This window comes from Rhipicephalus microplus, unplaced genomic scaffold (assembly GCF_043290135.1).
Source record: "Rhipicephalus microplus isolate Deutch F79 unplaced genomic scaffold, USDA_Rmic scaffold_56, whole genome shotgun sequence".
Taxonomy (NCBI): Eukaryota; Metazoa; Arthropoda; class Arachnida; order Ixodida; family Ixodidae; genus Rhipicephalus; species Rhipicephalus microplus.
The window spans coordinates 911912-929194 of record NW_027464629.1 but is presented as its reverse complement, the minus strand read 5'-3'; the positions used below and the strand labels follow the sequence as shown (position 1 = coordinate 929194).

Below are 17283 nucleotides of genomic sequence, written 5' to 3'. Positions count from 1 at the left end.
AGTGTTCACTAGATGGCGGTATCGTCCCCTGTATGTAACCACCTCTAGTTTAGTTCTTGCAGTGTTCACTAGATGGCGGTGCCGTCTCCTGTATGTAGCCACCTCTCGTTTAGTTCTTGTAGTGTTTACTAGATGGTGGTACTTGTAGCTGATGATGAAAAGATGCAAGATGTTATAAACTAGAAAGCAGTACTTGTAGTTGATGAAAGACGCGAGATCTTATAAAATAGGAATGATGTCACATATGGCGCGAGTCATTGGTTGAAGGCAATCGTTCGATTTAGTGCGGCGACGTACGCTAGGGGGAGCGATGTAATAAAATCGAGTGGGCAAAATGTACAGAGGATTCATGGTTTACCAGGTTTACCTCCGGAGCTTCGCCCACTCATCATCATTCACTTCGTGGATATGGCGGAATTTTTCTTGACCTATTAACTGTGGCGCATACGCACTTCATGCATAATTCCTTATCATCGTCAGCCACTACGTAAAAAAGTTCCACAGAATTCCTTCGAAGTGTGAGGCGGATATCATGCTTCACTGAAGAATGTTGAAGAATAGCATATTGTCACCAATCTTGTCTCACTCAAGGAAACCTTCCGCAGAACTGCTCGTCAAGCTAGGACAAAGAAAACGGCTCCAACCCAACCTCTTCGTCCTCTTCCACACGAAAACCACGCGAATTCATGCGGCATTAAAAAGCGGCTCAATCCCAACCTCTTCGTCCTCTTCCACACGAAAACCACGCGAATTCATGCGGCATTAGTCCCCCCTTTTAAAAAGCATCGACTCGATGCTTCTAAATAAAAGAAGAAGAAAAAAAAACCCATAATTAGAACACGCGTTGACGCAGAGAATCACAAAGTGAGTGCCAGGGAAAACAAAGAGGGCGCACAAGCACTTGGACCATGCGCGAACACAACAGCACCAGTGGAAGAGTCAAGAAGAAAAAAAAAAAAACACCACATGAGATCACTGTCACGTTTGCGAAGTAACTCGCAAGCATAGAGACTATTGTGTGTAGTACGGCTTGAGTCGTACGACATGCACAGTTTCGGGCCGATGTTGTCGACGTGACGACACTGTGCCGTCCGGAAGTACTTCGTATGTAAGATCACTCACACGTCGGATAACCTTGTATGGTCCGAAATAACGGCTCAGAAGCTTTTCAGACAAGCCTGGTCGTCGGACAGGAGTCCACACCCACACTCGTTCACCCGGGTGGTATGCGACGTTTCGACGGCGAAGGTTGTAACGTCGTGCATCTGCGTCTTGTTGGTGACCGATGTTCACGCGAGCCAGTTGACGAGCCTCTTCGGCGTACTGCGTGTATTGCTCGGCTTCTGGAGAAAGAGCATCGCTATTATCGTACGGCAGCATAGCGTCAAGCATCGTTTGTACGTTGCGTCCATAAACAAGGTGGAAAGGTGAAAATCGGGTTGTTTCCTGCATTGCCGTATTGTATGCGAACGTGACGTATGGGAGGATATCGTCCCAGGTTTTGTGCTGCACGTCCACGTACATTGACAGCATGTCCGCTATGGTCTTGTTGAGCCTTTCCGTCAGTCCATTACTTTGTGGGTGGTAAGCCGTTGTTTTTCGGTGACTCGTGCAGCTCAGTCTGAAAATGTCCTCTAGCATTTGTGCCGTAAATGATGTTCCTCTATCCGTAATCACACATGACGGCGCGCCGTGCCGGAGGACGATGTGCTGCACGAAGAACTTCGCCACTTCAGACGCCGTGCCGCGGGGTAACGCCTTTGTCTCAGCATACCGGGTCAAGTAATCGGTTGCCACTATAATCCATTTGTTACCAGTGGCCGACAAAGGGAAGGGTCCTAGAAGGTCCATTCCCACGAGGTCGAAAGGTGTCCGTGGTGGTGTAATAGGGTGGAGAAGGCCCGCAGGTTTCACGGGTGGCGTCTTGCGACGCTGGCACTCGCGGCAGCCTTGCACGTAGCGGTGTACACTGGTCGAAAGTCGTGGCCAATAGTACTGCTGGCGCACTCTGGCGAGAGTCCGCGAGTAGCCCAAGTGTCCCGACGTGGGCTCGTCGTGGCACGCGAGGAGGATGTCATCCCGCATGTCGGCTGGTACAACGAGGAGGAAGGCTTTGTTGCTACCTCGAGCATTTTTCTTGTAAAGAATGCCCCTCCTTAGACAAAAGGATGACAATTCGCGAGCGATGCGCCGAGGAGTGTGAGAATTTCGGCCTTCTAAGGAATCAATAATAGGGCGCAATTCCTGATCGGCTCTCTGTCTAGACATAAAGTCAGAATCACTGAGGGCTCCGAGAAAACCATCAGCATATTCCGAGTCCATATCAGGATGTCCCACGGGTGCTCGAGAAAGTGCGTCGGCATCTTCGTGCTTGCGCCCAGACCTATACACAATCATGATGTCAAACTCTTGCAAGCGCAAACTCCACCGAGCGAGACGACCAGACGGATCACGGAGATTGGCCAGCCAACACAGCGAATGGTGATCGGTCACCACCTTGAAGGAGCGGCCGTAGAGGTAAGGTCGAAACTTTGCCGTTGCCCACACGACCGCGAGGCATTCCTTCTCTGAAGTGGAGTAGTTGGCCTCGGCTCGAGAGAGAGTACGACTGGCGTAAGCTATGACATGTTCTACGCCGTTGTGCCGTTGTACAAGGACAGCGCCAAGTCCGACGTTGCTTGCATCCGTGTGAACTTCGGTATCAGCGTCCTCATCAAAATGCGCAAGAACAGGTGCCTCTTGCATTCGCTGCCGTAACTCTGCGAAAGCTGCTTCTTGCTCTGTAGTCCAGGCAAACGGTACATCATCTCGGGTGAGTCGCGTGAGCGGTTCGGCTATCGTCGAGAAGTTGGTAATGAATCGGCGATAATAAGCACACAAGCCGAGAAAACGCCGCACCGCTTTTTTGTCTGACGGCACAGGAAAGGTGGCGACTGCTGCAGTTTTTTCTGGGTCAGGCCGCACTCCATCCGCACTCACAACATGTCCCAGAAATTTCAGCTCATCGTAGCCGAAATGGCACTTCTGGGGTTTTAGCGTGAGTTCGGCCGAACGAATAGCTTCCAGAACCATTCTTAGACGCTTCAGATGTTCTTCGAAACTCTCGGCAAAGATGACCACATCATCAAGGTATACAAGGCAGCTTTGCCACTTCAAGCCAGCGAGAACGGTATCCATCATTCGCTGGAATGTTGCGGGAGCCGAACAGAGGCCGAAAGGAAGAACTCTGAATTCATAAAGCCCATCGGGAGTTACAAACGCTGTCTTCTCTCTGTCTCGCTCATCGACCTCTATCTGCCAATAGCCGCTCTTCAAATCTATCGATGAAAAATACTTCGCGTGTCGTAGCCTGTCGAGAGAATCATCAACCCGTGGAAGCGGGTAGACGTCTTTTTTGGTGACGCTATTGAGTTTCCTGTAGTCAACACAGAATCGCAGCGTTCCGTCTTTCTTCTTTACTAGAACGACTGGCGAGGACCACGGGCTGCTCGACGGTTGTATCACCCCGTCGTCAAGCATCTCCTTTACCTGCGTCTGTATAGTCTCGCGTTCTTTAGCCGAAACACGGTAAGGTTGCTGGCGGATTGGGCGAACATCATCGTCGGTAATAATTCGGTGCTTTATGAGGGGTGTTTGACCGACTCTAGATGAAGAGGCGAAGCAAGATTTAAATTCCTTCAGCAGGGTATGCAGTGCGGCCTTCTTCTCGTCCGAAAGCTTCGAACTGACGTCGATGTGGTCCAGAAACTTATCTCCATCAACCATTTCCTCGGATGCGAAGCACTCGGTGACATCCGCTACACGGTCTCCGAAGGCCACGGTGGTGCCGCGGAAAAGATGTCGGTGCTCGAAGTTAAAATTTGTGACGAGTATCTGCGACCGTCCGTCACGCACACGCAGAATGCTTCGCACTGCACACACACCTTGAAGCAGTAAAAGGGATACGTTGCTCTCGGCGACCACGTCACCGTCTTGGAGGTCTTCACAGGTGACTTCTACGAAAGCAGTCGCTCGGGGAGGCAACGTCACGCTTTCGTCGGCAACACGCAGCGCAGGTCTACGACAGCTATCAGCGCCTCGATCGGTTGCAAGTTGCGTCGAGAAAGTCACCATTCGCTCGCGGAGATTTATGATCGCGCCATTCTCTCGAAGGAAGTCCATTCCAAGGATGAGCTGACGAGAACAGTCGCGTAGTACGAGGCAGGTTACCACAAACGTTGACTCGCGTATTTCCACTCTTGCGGTACAGCGACCCAATGGAGTAATAACGTGGCCTCCAGCAGTGCGAATACGCGTCCCATTCCAAGGTGTCATCACTTTCTTAAGACTGGTTGCCAATTTTCCGCTCATAATAGAATAATCTGCACCTGTGTCCACCAATGCGCTGACCTGAAGACCGTCTATCAGCACGGGAATGTCGAGTGAGACTCGGCCACTGGATTCAGACGCACAATCCGGCATTTCTCTCGCACTGCACTCAGACGTCAATTCAATGTCTGCAGCGTTTTGTGGAAGCGTCGATAGGAGGTCTTCCGCACTTTTAGTCCCAGCGACCTCGCCCCCGAAGGTCGCTGCCTTCAGTTTTCCCGACGAGGGCTTGGGGAACGTCCCCGTGCCATCGTACTGAGACGTGGTCCAATAGCTGCGGGTCGTCGTGGAGATGGAGACCGCGATTGACGCCGTGAGAAAGGCAGACGTTGCTGCGCGAGGTAGTCCTCAATTTCTCTTGGCCTCTGACCAACTAGGGGACGAGGCGAATGAATAGAGAAACCGCGCAGTCCAAGTTGTCGGTATGGACATTCCCGGTAGATGTGACCGGCTTCACCGCAATGGAAGCAGAGGGGTCTTCTATCCGACGTACGCCAAATATCGGACTTCCGCGGAGGGGCACGGCGACCGTCGATGTCCAAACCAGCATGCGCAGATTGAATTGAAACTGGCGGCATCGTCTGGATTGGGACTGCAGGGCTTGAGACCGGCATGGAAGTGCGCAGAGCTTCGGCATATGTGCGGTTCCCAACATCAGTGGACGCAGGAGGTGGTTCTAGATTTGTAACCGTTGGTTGAGGGCGACGGCTGTGAAGCACCTGCTGGACCTCGTCCCGAATAATATTGGTGATGCTGCTTACCTCCGGCTGTCTCGCCCCGTGTAGTTTCGCGATTTCCTCGCGGACGACGGAGCGGACGATTTCGCGAATCCACTCAATGCTGTTGCTCCCGAAGCTGGCGGAAAATTCAGTAGGTGATGCAGAATTCACTTGCCGGTCGAGTAGGGCTGACCGCTGATGAAGTACCCTCTCCATCGTAGTGGCTTCGGTCAGGAATTCTGCTACACTCTTCGGAGGACTCCGCACTAGACCAGCAAAAAGCTGCTCCTTCACGCCTCGCATCAGATAGCGTAGCTTTTTTTCTTCTGGCATTGCCGGATCCGCTCGCCTGAAAAGCTGCGTCATGTCCTCCACGTACATGGTGACGGTCTCATTAGGCATCTGGATGCGTGAATGCAATGCACGTTCAGCACGATCGCGGCGGTCGGGGCTCCGGTAGGTCTCCAAGAGGCGATGCTGGAACTCGCGCCAGGATGTCAAGACATCACTTCTGTTCATGAACCACGTTCGGGCGCCGTCTTTCAAACACGCGTAGACGTTGCGGAGTTTGGCGGCTTCGTCCCAGTAGTTGATCGCTGCGACGTGTTCGAACTCGCTCAGCCAGTCGTCCACATCCTCAAACAGCTCTCCGTGAAAGGGACTAGGCATCAGCGGGTTCTGGACAGTGCAATAAATTGGTGCCGACGACGTAGGAGTTTCCATGACGCCTTGAGGCGAAGTCATAGTCGCTCTATGGATAAGCTGTGCCGGTGTCTCTGGTGGTAGGCCTCGTTGGCGGCGGCTTGTTCTGTGAACTGGCGTGTCCACGGGCACAGGGCTTGTGTTCCGGCTCCTGGGCGGGCTCTTGTGCATGGGGTGCGTCGTCAGTTGTCGTACCCAGCAGCTCCACCAATCTTGTCACCAATCTTGTCTCACTCAAGGAAACCTTCCGCAGAACTGCTCGTCAAGCTAGGACAAAGAAAACGGCTCCAACCCAACCTCTTCGTCCTCTTCCACACGAAAACCACGCGAATTCATGCGGCATTAAAAAGCGGCTCAATCCCAACCTCTTCGTCCTCTTCCACACTATTGGGTCTTCCAATGCTCAAAGGCATTACAAAAGCTTGTTTTAGGGGCGAAGCTCCTTAGGGCGTGGGCTGTGCATCCCCTGTAGCCTGTATGTAGCCACCTCTAGTTTAGTTCTTGCAGTGTTCACTAGATGGCGGTATCGTCCCCTGTATGTAACCACCTCTAGTTTAGTTCTTGCAGTGTTCACTAGATGGCGGTGCCGTCTCCTGTATGTAGCCACCTCTCGTTTAGTTCTTGTAGTGTTTACTAGATGGTGGTACTTGTAGCTGATGATGAAAAGATGCAAGATGTTATAAACTAGAAAGCAGTACTTGTAGTTGATGAAAGACGCGAGATCTTATAAAATAGGAATGATGTCACATATGGCGCGAGTCATTGGTTGAAGGCAATCGTTCGATTTAGTGCGGCGACGTACGCTAGGGGGAGCGATGTAATAAAATCGAGTGGGCAAAATGTACAGAGGATTCATGGTTTACCAGGTTTACCTCCGGAGCTTCGCCCACTCATCATCATTCACTTCGTGGATATGGCGGAATTTTTGTTGACCTATTAACTGTGGCGCATACGCACTTCATGCATAATTCCTTATCATCGTCAGCCACTACGTAAAAAAGTTCCACAGAATTCCTTCGAAGTGTGAGGCGGATATCATGCTTCACTGAAGAATGTTGAAGAATAGCATATATAGTGTATGCTAACATAGTACACAAGATTACTATTATTTATAGCGTAGTGTCCTGACGCAGTGGTCTAGTGGCTAAAATACTCGGCTGCTGACCCACAGGTAGCGGGATCGAATCCTGGCTGCATCGGCTGCATTTTCTATGGAAACGAAAAAGTTGTAGGCCCATGTGCTCAGATTTGGGTGCACGTTAAAGAACCCCAGGGGGTCGAACTTTCCGGAGCCCCCCACTACGGCGTTCCTCATAATCCTATGGTGGTTTTGGGACGTTAAACTTCATATATCAATCTACTATTTTTGGCGTAGTGGGTACCCAGCAAATATGCTTGCGGAAGTTACCCAAATAGTTCTGAAAAAAAAAAGCCTCTGAAAGGCAGTTATTGCAGCTTTCGCTGTGACTATGCTGCGCGTTGCGCGCAAGTCCGGCGGTTTTTTCTTTCAATGTCAGCTATATATCATACATTCGTATTTCTACGTATATAGAAATTTAACGTTATGAAAATACAGTACGTAAAGAGTGTAGGACACTACGGTAGCGCTCCTGCTTTGCAGTGACAGTGCCTTGCCCGGACAACAGGTGTCTCCTGTTATGACCGCCACCAGCATAGGGGTTCTCCCGGTGACTGCGAACCTAAAAACTGGTTCGTTGACGCATTTTCAGGAAGGGCATACACCTGCAACAGACTGAACACCTCGCAGCCAAGGGAGAACAAATGTGAAGAAATATTGAGGACGCAACCCACATAGATGAAAATAAGTAAGGGGACAGGATGGGGCTTATTTTCGTTTATGTCGGCTGCACCCCTAACATTTCTTCCGAATGAAACAACTAATTTAGCAACACGTCTTAGTGGAGAAGAAATATGTCGATGGACCGCCTTTGCGTAAAAAAAAAACCCAACGAGACAGCAAATTTTATTGAGACCCGGCTCCGAACGAGGAACGAGGCATTCGTCGAAGCCCACCGTGGTACTGCTGCCTGTGGTGGCAGCTCAGGGGACTCCGATTGCCACAGCACTTTTCCACAAGAGCGCAGCCACGGAAAGTTCACAGTTGTGCCTAGCTTTTATCACTCCGATTTTGACGACCTCTCCCGCCTCCCATTTCGGACTCTCCCCTCCCAGCTCCTGACCAGGAGAGTTCTGGGACCACGCCACACCAAGTTGCGGGACCATTTGCAAAATTTAGGTGCTGTGTGTATATGTTGATGCGGTGCGTTCATGAACCTATTTCGGCACTGTCTTCCACTGTGCCCTCTACATGTGTTTTGTGTGATGTTTTTTTTTGTGCTTGGCGTGAGTTACTGAGGCCACTGCATGAAGCAGCCAAGTTCCCGCCCACGCACTCGCGATTACACTGAAAGTAAAGAACGGGGTAAGAAAGACAGAAACAGCTTTGTTAAGGGCATAGAAAGGTCGTTTAATTGATCTCAGCAGTGGTTAAAAGGGAGGTGGTCAAAAGCTTGCCGTCACCGTTTTGACCCAAGGCATATGTGTTAAAAATATTTAGCTGCGCATCTGCATACCTCGCTACAAAGTCTTCTGCCGGCTGTACTACATGAGTCCCGGGGCGTGTCTTGTAGAGTTGGTTGTATTTCATCAAGCGACCACTTATGTTTTGCCTTGCCTCAGGCAGAGAATTCTCTATGTCGAATCGGCCGCATCTGGCTGGCATTGATAAAATAGAGAAGTCAATGAGTGAGATAAGGACACAATCAGGCAGTGCCATCGGAAAAGATGAGCTTGTGCAGAACCCAGGACCACTGCCAGGTGGCAGCATCATATCGCCGAGAGAGGGCTTTTTCGTGCATAACATTGCATTTTCAGTGCAGCCTAAGGAACACTAGAGTCCGTATAATTATGTATTTATATATTATTTAGTGAAGAAACGCGGCATCAAATACCTTTGTATTGATGTTGTACCTCAGATATGAGTATTGACAGCTTTTTGGTGGACAATGTTAACAAATATGAACACGGCCACTAGTTCAATGGCTGGGCGTCCAGAAAATCCTTAAACTTTGGCCGGGTGACGGAGTCGTGTGACGTACTGAAATACAGACCAAAGTTCTGCGTTCAAGTATCCTAAAAAAGACTACTATGCTCAAGGTCCTGACGCGCACGTGACGTAACTTCTTTCCCCTTGCCCCTGTTTCCTGCTTAGCTTCCAGTGCGCTCATAGAGGCGAGGAAAAAAAAAAGAAATTACAAGGTGCGACAGATCATTGGGACTGTGCTATACTAGGCGTATACTAAAACAAGGTTGTATGGCAGCCTGTTCGTCAACCATTAAACTCCATTGAATAAATAATTCGATTGTTACTTGAAAAAACGTTTTGCAAATACCCTTCAACTTCCACCTAAATCCAAGCACGGCGGTGTCCTTCCATTTAGCCCTCATGGAAGTGAGCCCGTGGCGACTGGGAGCCGAAACCGCGTCACTGAACTTAGCAGCGCGCAACGTCAATTGCTAAGCTATTTTGGTGGTATCTCGTAAAAGCTACAATTGGAGAAAGTCTACTATACACAGGTGAACAATCAGTTGACTGAGTTGACCAACCCTCGACCCCGAGTATAGCACCTGGATAATATTTGGTGTAACTAACAGAAATGCTTTCTTAACGACACTGCTATTTGTCAGTCTCTCACCCGGAAGTACAGTTATTCGTATCATCTGCTTGTATAAAATGTAGATGCGTTGTGACATATTTCTGCTTCAATACATGCGTATTATATCGTGGTGTATTTCTCGGTTACTTATGTGCTCGCTTGAGTGATAATTATTAAGTGAGTGGTCAAGACGATCACTTCTACTTGCCATATTTTTCTTATCGATACTGTTTCTTCATGGTTATAGTCACATCATTGGCTTGAGCACAGGGGGTGTAGGAGGGAGCAGTCAGCTGAGAGGTGAGGGTGGGGGGTAGGCACGCAAAGTGTCAAAATATTACTGATGAATTCTTTTCTGTTGCAGCGGACCACAGTCAGAAAAAGACGAACAAGCAATGAGGGTCATAAAAGAAGAAGAAATGTCTAAAATGGTGACTGAGTTTTCCCTTTGTTTTCTGCAAACATCCTTAAGTAGGGATCCTTGCAAGCTATAGATGACGGTCACCATAGTTGCATTTTGTGAGCCCTGTGACGCTTGTTTATTATCCACCCCGACCACAAAAATATATCTACTCTTCAGTTCTTCATTGGTGTAATGCCCCTAAATTAGTGTACTCACACTAAATACAAAACAATAGCAGGCCTGAATTATGAAAAAAATGAATATATGCGAGAATATTCAAGCACCCATATACCTGTATAACGAATGTTCAATATCTATTGAATTTATTTTTTAATGTCGTTCATAGAGGACAACGCAGCTGAAAGCGACCAAGGAACTCCTAAAGTTTCTATAAAACATGGCGGATCCCACGTACAGTGGGAATCAATGATATGCGAAGCACGAATGAGGAAGGTTGATATGACACTTTAAAATCAGCTAAGCGTTATCAGGCGGGCGTAAATGGTGGCACGCATGACTTCTATGTGATGATTATCATGATTGGGCCTGGCATTGGCTTTAGTCGTCTATTCACGTCACGTAATACCAAAGTTAGTATAGGTGAAGCTAACAAAACAGCCATGAGCGTGCTATGAGTGTAGCATATTGTCATGTTTTTTATGACACGAATGTCATGATTATCATGTTTAGACGTGTCATTAGCTTCGTCGTTCATTCACATCACTTAATACCAAATTGGGTATATTTGAAGCTAGCAAAAAGAGCGCGAGCGCACCATGAGCATGGCCTGTAGTGATTGCTTACATGACATGCACGTCATGAATTTCACATTATGGTTTGTCCCTTATGTTCGCCATGCAGTCATGTCATACCATATTAGTTTTACAATACGTCATGTTAACAAAACCACTGCAAGATGAGCAAGACCATGAGATGTAAACATGACATTCGTGACATACACGTGGTGATTTTCATGTTATGACTAGTCGCTTATGCTCGTCATTCAGTCATGTTATGCCGTGCCAATTTTGGTATATACCCCATTATCGGAACGGTCAGGAGAGCTAAAAGTCGTAGGCGGCTAGACAGATAGATAGACATATGCAGTGAAAGTCACTGAAGTTCGCGAAGAAATGCGAGGCATTTTTTTTTGTGAACTTGTACAAGCGGCTGTGACAGCCATGTCTCGTAGCACGCGAGCGCGTCGAACATACATCTCACTGTATGTTTGTGTGTGTTTTGTTATGTGCTACCTTTCTCTTTCTTCCCTCTCTTTCCGCTTCCTGTTTCCATCTCCCCATTCCCGTTCTCGCGTGTAAAGTATCGAACCGGCTTTCCTAGACTGGTTATCCTACCTACCCTTCCTTATCTGTTACTTCTTCTTCAGCTGCTTGGGCTGTGACGTTCGAAGTGCTGGTAATCATCGCTTTGTCCTTATGGAGCATGAAATTTTGATGACAAAGAAAAACTAGTGCATTTGTTCCGTTTTTGGCTGATCATCCACTGTCCAAATTGACTGTGGTAGCTTCGTTTACGCAATTATAGCCACGTAGAGCTTGAAAAGTTTTAAAAATAAACTTAAATTACTTTGATTGCAAAGATGTACATATAGCGTCCTAACTCAATTAGCGTAGTCTGAGTGGCAGCCTTTGCCCACATATGTAGCTTATTGTGAATGGTTTTTTTTCTCAGGAATACTTCGAAATCGTTCGAGCATACTTCAAGTACTCTGGCGCATGCGCACCGATTGCACTGTCATGCTTGGTAGCGAGTGCTGCATTTGTGGCCTGTCAAATGCTTTGCATTAAATCGTGGACGACAACGATGATGGGCATTACCGTAAATACGACACGCTCAGACGGGAACATTCTACGATGGCTCGCCGTGTTTTGCATAGGAGACGGTAAGTAAATTTCTTGCTATGAACAAATGAGCTTCAGAAACACCAGCCAAAAGGATCACAAAGTTCGTAAGTTTACGCTCGTAGCAATATGAAAGATACGTATTCAAAACAAATACATGAAAAGCAGGCCCTCATAGTTGGAAAATTACCTTGTTTATCCAATATTAAGTGTCCCCCTCCCCTTAAAATGCAAAATTCACATCGCTAGGAGACTCACAGAAACCAAGTTGTAATTGTTATATACTAGAAAAGTATTTCTTGATTCTTTTGCTCGTGCTCTTTAATATAATGCATTTTGATGAGCCTGCGTATTGTTAAAGGCGTTGTTTTGTTCTAGTGAGGGAGTGCTGTGGCCAGCGCAGGTTTAAGTTCAGCGAAAAATACACAATGTTAAAGCAACATCGTTAAAAGCTTGTGCTGCAGAGATCCGGTGTTGCTGTTGCGGTCATTGGGGCTGCCTGAAAGGGAAAAAAAAAATGCCGCCTGATGCAAAGATAGTGTTTTATTCAATAAAACTTAGAGGGGAAATCGTGCCCTACTGTGCGTCAGGGTCTCCTTGAACCACGATGGAGATGATGGGAAATTCTGGCTTCGTATTTGCTTCAGATGAATCACGTTCTTGATAATTGTGGCACTTGTTCACCGAGCCTAAAACAAAGAGATCTGCATTTATTTCGAATTTTCAATTAAAACTTGTTTCATTCTTATGCATGTAAAACCTATTGTAGAAAGTTAGCATGACCACGAAATTGAATTGAAACCGTTACAAATTTAACCCACAAACTATCATGCATTGCTCTGCGATTAGATTGTGGACTTGAATTATTTGTTGCATGTGTTCAGCGGGGAAAAGAAACATGCGTGATTTTCTCTTGACACTGTGTGAAAGTATATATGTGCATGGAAATAAAATTATCCATCGTGCAAGAAACACTAATAAACACTAAACGTATTTGCTGCTGGTGCATCAGTCGTTGCGCCGAGCGTTCGTAAAAAGGGCATACTGGCGGCAAGAAAAAAAAACTGTACGTGATACATACAGTCGTAACGGTCAAGGTGAATGCCTTTGATGTCTCAGACTAGCGGCGTTTGGTGACCTGACACCTGTCGTGGTGCCAGCTGGGGCGTCTCCCACTGACGCGGGAAGATAAATAAGCCTGCTGGTGAATTCCGCTTGTCGAGCGGGAGCAAGTTTTCTTGCTTGGCGGCGGAGAATACGCATTCCGTTGGTAGACCTTGAGCAAGTTCACGTTTTTCTTTGTCATATTCGTAGCAACACCTCCGCGATGGAGCATTCTGCGTCCTCGGTCTTGCAGAGACGGATTTTGCCAGAACTCCGAGAATGCATTGTTGTCATTTTTGGTATTGTCAGGCAGCTCAACGGCAGCTAGGTTGTCTTCAGCGTTTTCTGAGGTGGTGTATAGTCTCCCTGTACACTTGTTTACACGCGTAAAATGGTGTTGTTTGACTCTGCTTGAACATGCTGCTGCTGCTGCTTCGCTTCTCAGTTTGAGCGACAGAGAGATCACTCGTACTTCAGCAGCGACGACGACGAGCCATACGTGCTATACGAAATAATGTATGAAAAATATTTCCTGAACCACCATGTGCACTGTCAAATATAATTGGCTACGTCGAGGAAGTTTCCGGTACTGGTTTAGTGATGTATGCGTGAACAAGTTACGAAGCGACCTCACGCGCGGTATTCATGTCTTCCACTCTTAGCTCTACTTGGTTTACAGCAATCCGAGAGGTTGCTCCAGAATTTCGACAGCCAGCGACTAGTCAGTCGAATCGCCCCCGGCTTTCACCGAACACACTTTGTATATTACTGTGTGTCATTTCTCTATTTTATTTTTTGCATCGCCATCATAATCGATGGAGTGTGGTAAGGAACATAGGTTAATCCTCTCTCCCCTCCCCCTCGCCCAATGAAAACTGCCGGAATTTAAATAAAGTATATTCATTCATTCATTCACAAGTGACTGGCGGTTGAAACAGCAAGACTGACATGTGGTACTGTTCTTCATAAGCATGAAGATATCGAAAGGGCCAAGCACATTTCATTTTCCAAACCAGAGGTGGAGGGCGGAAAGCACTCCAACAAGCAGCTTTTTCGGGCAACTTGATAATCTACAATGGGAGGCTACGTGTTCTCATTAAAGAGAGTAATATAAATGGTAACTTAGCTTTCTCCCGCTCTCTCTCTCTCTCTCACACACACAAAAGAAAGAGCCAACTGAGTAACTTTTGAATATGCCCCTCAGAACCACGCATGTGCTTGAAAGGTATGCAAAAAAAAAGAAAGACACACTATCCAGGTGTCACTTAAAAGTGATAATGATTGATAGGATAGATATGTTGGGTTTAACGTCCCGAAACCAACATATGATTATGAGAGACGCCGTAGTGGAGGGCTCCGAAAATTTCGACCACCTGGGGTTCTTTAACGTGCACCCAAATCTGAGCACATGGGCCTACAACATTTCCGCCTCCATCGGAAATGCAGCCGCCGCAGCCGGGGTTCGATCCCGCGACCTGCGGGTCAGTGGCCGAATACCTTAGCCACTAGACCACCACGGCGGGGCCACTTAAAGGTGATGTTCTTCTCAACAGATGTGATATTGCGTGGCAGAAGCTTAGAATCGCACCCGGCTTGAAAAAATTTCCATTACCAAACGAGTGGGTAGTTGAAAGGCCCACCCTTCAGAAAGGGCTCATTCATAATTAATTACCATGATCAACCACAGCATCGACAAAATGTGTGGCTGCGCTGGCGCGATTGTTTCCGGACAAAAGCGTAGTGGATACTCCATCAATTCGCAAAAAGAATATTTGCATAGCGGGCACCTAGCAACTGTACTTGCGGTAGGCTTTCTTAGGATAGTTTGAAACGGCTGTGTGTGAGCGCACACACGCTCTTTCTTAGCAGCATGCATGGTTGAAGAACCCATCGAGAACTGTAGCCAGGCTAACGATTGAGAAGACGGTGTGAACGGAGTTCGATTAGTGGATCGCGTACCACAATTTATTTCGAAGTTTAGGAGTCCTCCAAGTACGTCCAGAGTCCTTGTAAAGAGCCCCGCTCAGGCCACGTGTGGGAAGAGAAAGGGGAGTGTTGCTGAGACTGCGTCCAAATATCATCCAGTAGTTAAGCTGTTTTCATTCAGGCATTATTATAAGGAAATCACTCTTTCCCAAAATAATATTCTTTGGACTCTTCTTCTTCTTCTTCTTCTTCTTCTTCTTCTTCTTCTTCTTCTTCTTCTTCTTCTTCTTCTTCTTCTTCTTCTTCTTCTTCTTCTTCTTCTTCTTCTTCTTCTTCTTCTTCTTCTTCTTCTTCTTCTTCTTCTTCTTCTTCTTCTTCTTCTTCTTCTTCTTCTTCTTCTTCTTCTTCTTCTTCTTCTTCTTCTTATTATTATTATTATTATTATTATTATTATTATTTTCCAGTCATCCTAAGGCTTGCTGGAGGCATGCTGCTGGCCCACGCCAACCGCCACCGTTGCATGGAGCTGCACGCCGACATGCTGGAGTGCGTCGCCGGCAGTGCGCTCTCTTTCTTCGACGCTACTCCGAGGGGCCGCATCTTCAATCGCTTTTCCGTGGACCTGGAAATGAACGACACTCGCGTATTTGTATTCTCCAAGCAGCTTGTGCAAAACACCCTCTATGTGTTCGCACGCCTAGCTGTGATTGGGACTCAGGCGCCCTTCGTATTCGCCCTCACCCTTTGTGCTGAAATCATGTTGCTACTTTGCTTGGTGAGTTCCAGCGTTTCTATACCGCCGTTATGAAAGCTCATTTTTTTAAATGCGATAGCTTTTTCGGCGACTTCTCGCGCAGTGTTTTAGCGGTCATTTGTGATTGTATTGTAAACAAGTTCAATGAGTGCAATGTATAACGCAATGAAGCTGTCCCAAAGCTGAACTAGTATTCGCTTCTCGAGTTATCGATATTCTTACATTCGGGTGTCTTACGAACGCGCTCTGGACTTTTGATGTGCACGGAGATTGAATGCCTCTAAAAATTGAGTATGCCTACCAAAGGAATACGCGTGCACAGATCGGCAATTAAAGGTGGAACTCACCAAGACTAATTGTGTTCCTTAACCAGACTCAAATAAACTCAGACTCACCGAAATATTCCTCACCCGGATTCAAGCTCACCCTAATATTACTCAGCGGAATCCGATCCGAGTATGGTTGAGCCCGAGTAATTTCAATCATGAGTGAGTTTACCGACCTATGCCACGTGCATGGGAATGTTCCCGTTGCTTAAAAGGGTACTGACAGAAAATTTCGGGGCCGAGATAGCCTGCGCGATCAATTCTTGTGAACATTCGTATATCATCTGCAAGGTAACAACAGCGAATGTAGCTTGGAAGGTGTTTAAAATAATTTCGAAATTCACGTGAGCAACCGACTCCATAGCGTTATAGACACCCTCGGAGGTGACCCCGAGGTGACCCCCTACTTCCCTCACGTCACCACACTGCTGTCAACAAAAGAAGTAATCATGACGTCATAGCCGTCATTTTTCTTTTGCCGCGTTAGTTCCCGAGGTCTATAATTCTCGGCGTCTGGTTGTAAGTGCGTGGCCGTGGCGCACGCTTAGAAAGATTTTTGTTTACCGACATTCCAGTGCCGTTTTCTATTCGAAAGTAATTCTTGAGGCGGATCATGCGGAAGTGCGTCACAGTTCTGTGTGGTGACGTAGACAGGAGTTGCACACGCTAGGTGGCGATAGTTTCACCTCTTTTTTGGAATTCTCTCAAACCGAAACTGAAACTGATCGATAATGAGAAGCCGGTAAATAATTATCTATCGTGTGTTGCAGCAAACCATGTGTCGTGTCATGACTAACAGCCCTACAGCAACGCATTGCAGCAGAAAATGCGAGGCCAAATTTTTCGTGTCAGTACCTTTTTAGGCAAAGGTTCTTACCGTCCTCACCAAGTTTCCTAGCTAATTGTTTTTTTGGTGTCCACTTTTTTCTTATTCAGCGTTACCTGATACGTGGCACGATGCTAGGACGTCTATACGAAAGCACCCGGCTGTCTCGTCTGCTGCAGCACCTGACTGAGACACTCGACTGCATAGGCCTGATACGTTGCTACGGGGTCATGGAGAAGTTCTGCACTCGGTTCCGACGCATGTTGACGGTGTACTTGGAGTCCTTCAACATGTTCGTTTACTGCTTCGCCGTAGGACGCCTCATAAGCACCATATGCGCCCTGCTGATAATAGTGCTCACCGTAGCCATCATTGTGGCTCCGGCTTATGACGACCCTGGCTCCGCTGCAATGGCTGGCCTGTCTCTTCTTTCGGCATTTACGGTAAGCCGCTACCCCGTGACGCAAAGGCTTGAGAATTGCGTTAGTAATCTCTATAGTTTTCACTACTGCTTCGGATTCATGTGTCACAATCATTGGCATAAAGAAGGGAAACAACTAAGGGAAAAGGCTTTCTACTCATCAGAGACGTCACTTCAGCATAGTGATCTAGTCTT

At 47.3% G+C, this 17283-nt stretch overlaps 1 protein-coding gene across 1 annotated transcript in view; it reads left to right on the top strand.

Annotated features, from left to right (window-relative positions):
• LOC119173770 (multidrug resistance protein mrp-7) overlaps positions 1-17283 on the top strand; it is a 79441-nt gene that overhangs the window by 47643 nt on the left and 14515 nt on the right. Inside the window, exons 12-15 of the mRNA XM_075884931.1 lie at positions 9831-9897; positions 11562-11772; positions 15226-15536; positions 16778-17110. Of these exons, the coding sequence (XP_075741046.1) occupies positions 9831-9897; positions 11562-11772; positions 15226-15536; positions 16778-17110 (922 nt within the window). The remainder of the gene's footprint in view (positions 1-9830; positions 9898-11561; positions 11773-15225; positions 15537-16777; positions 17111-17283) is intronic.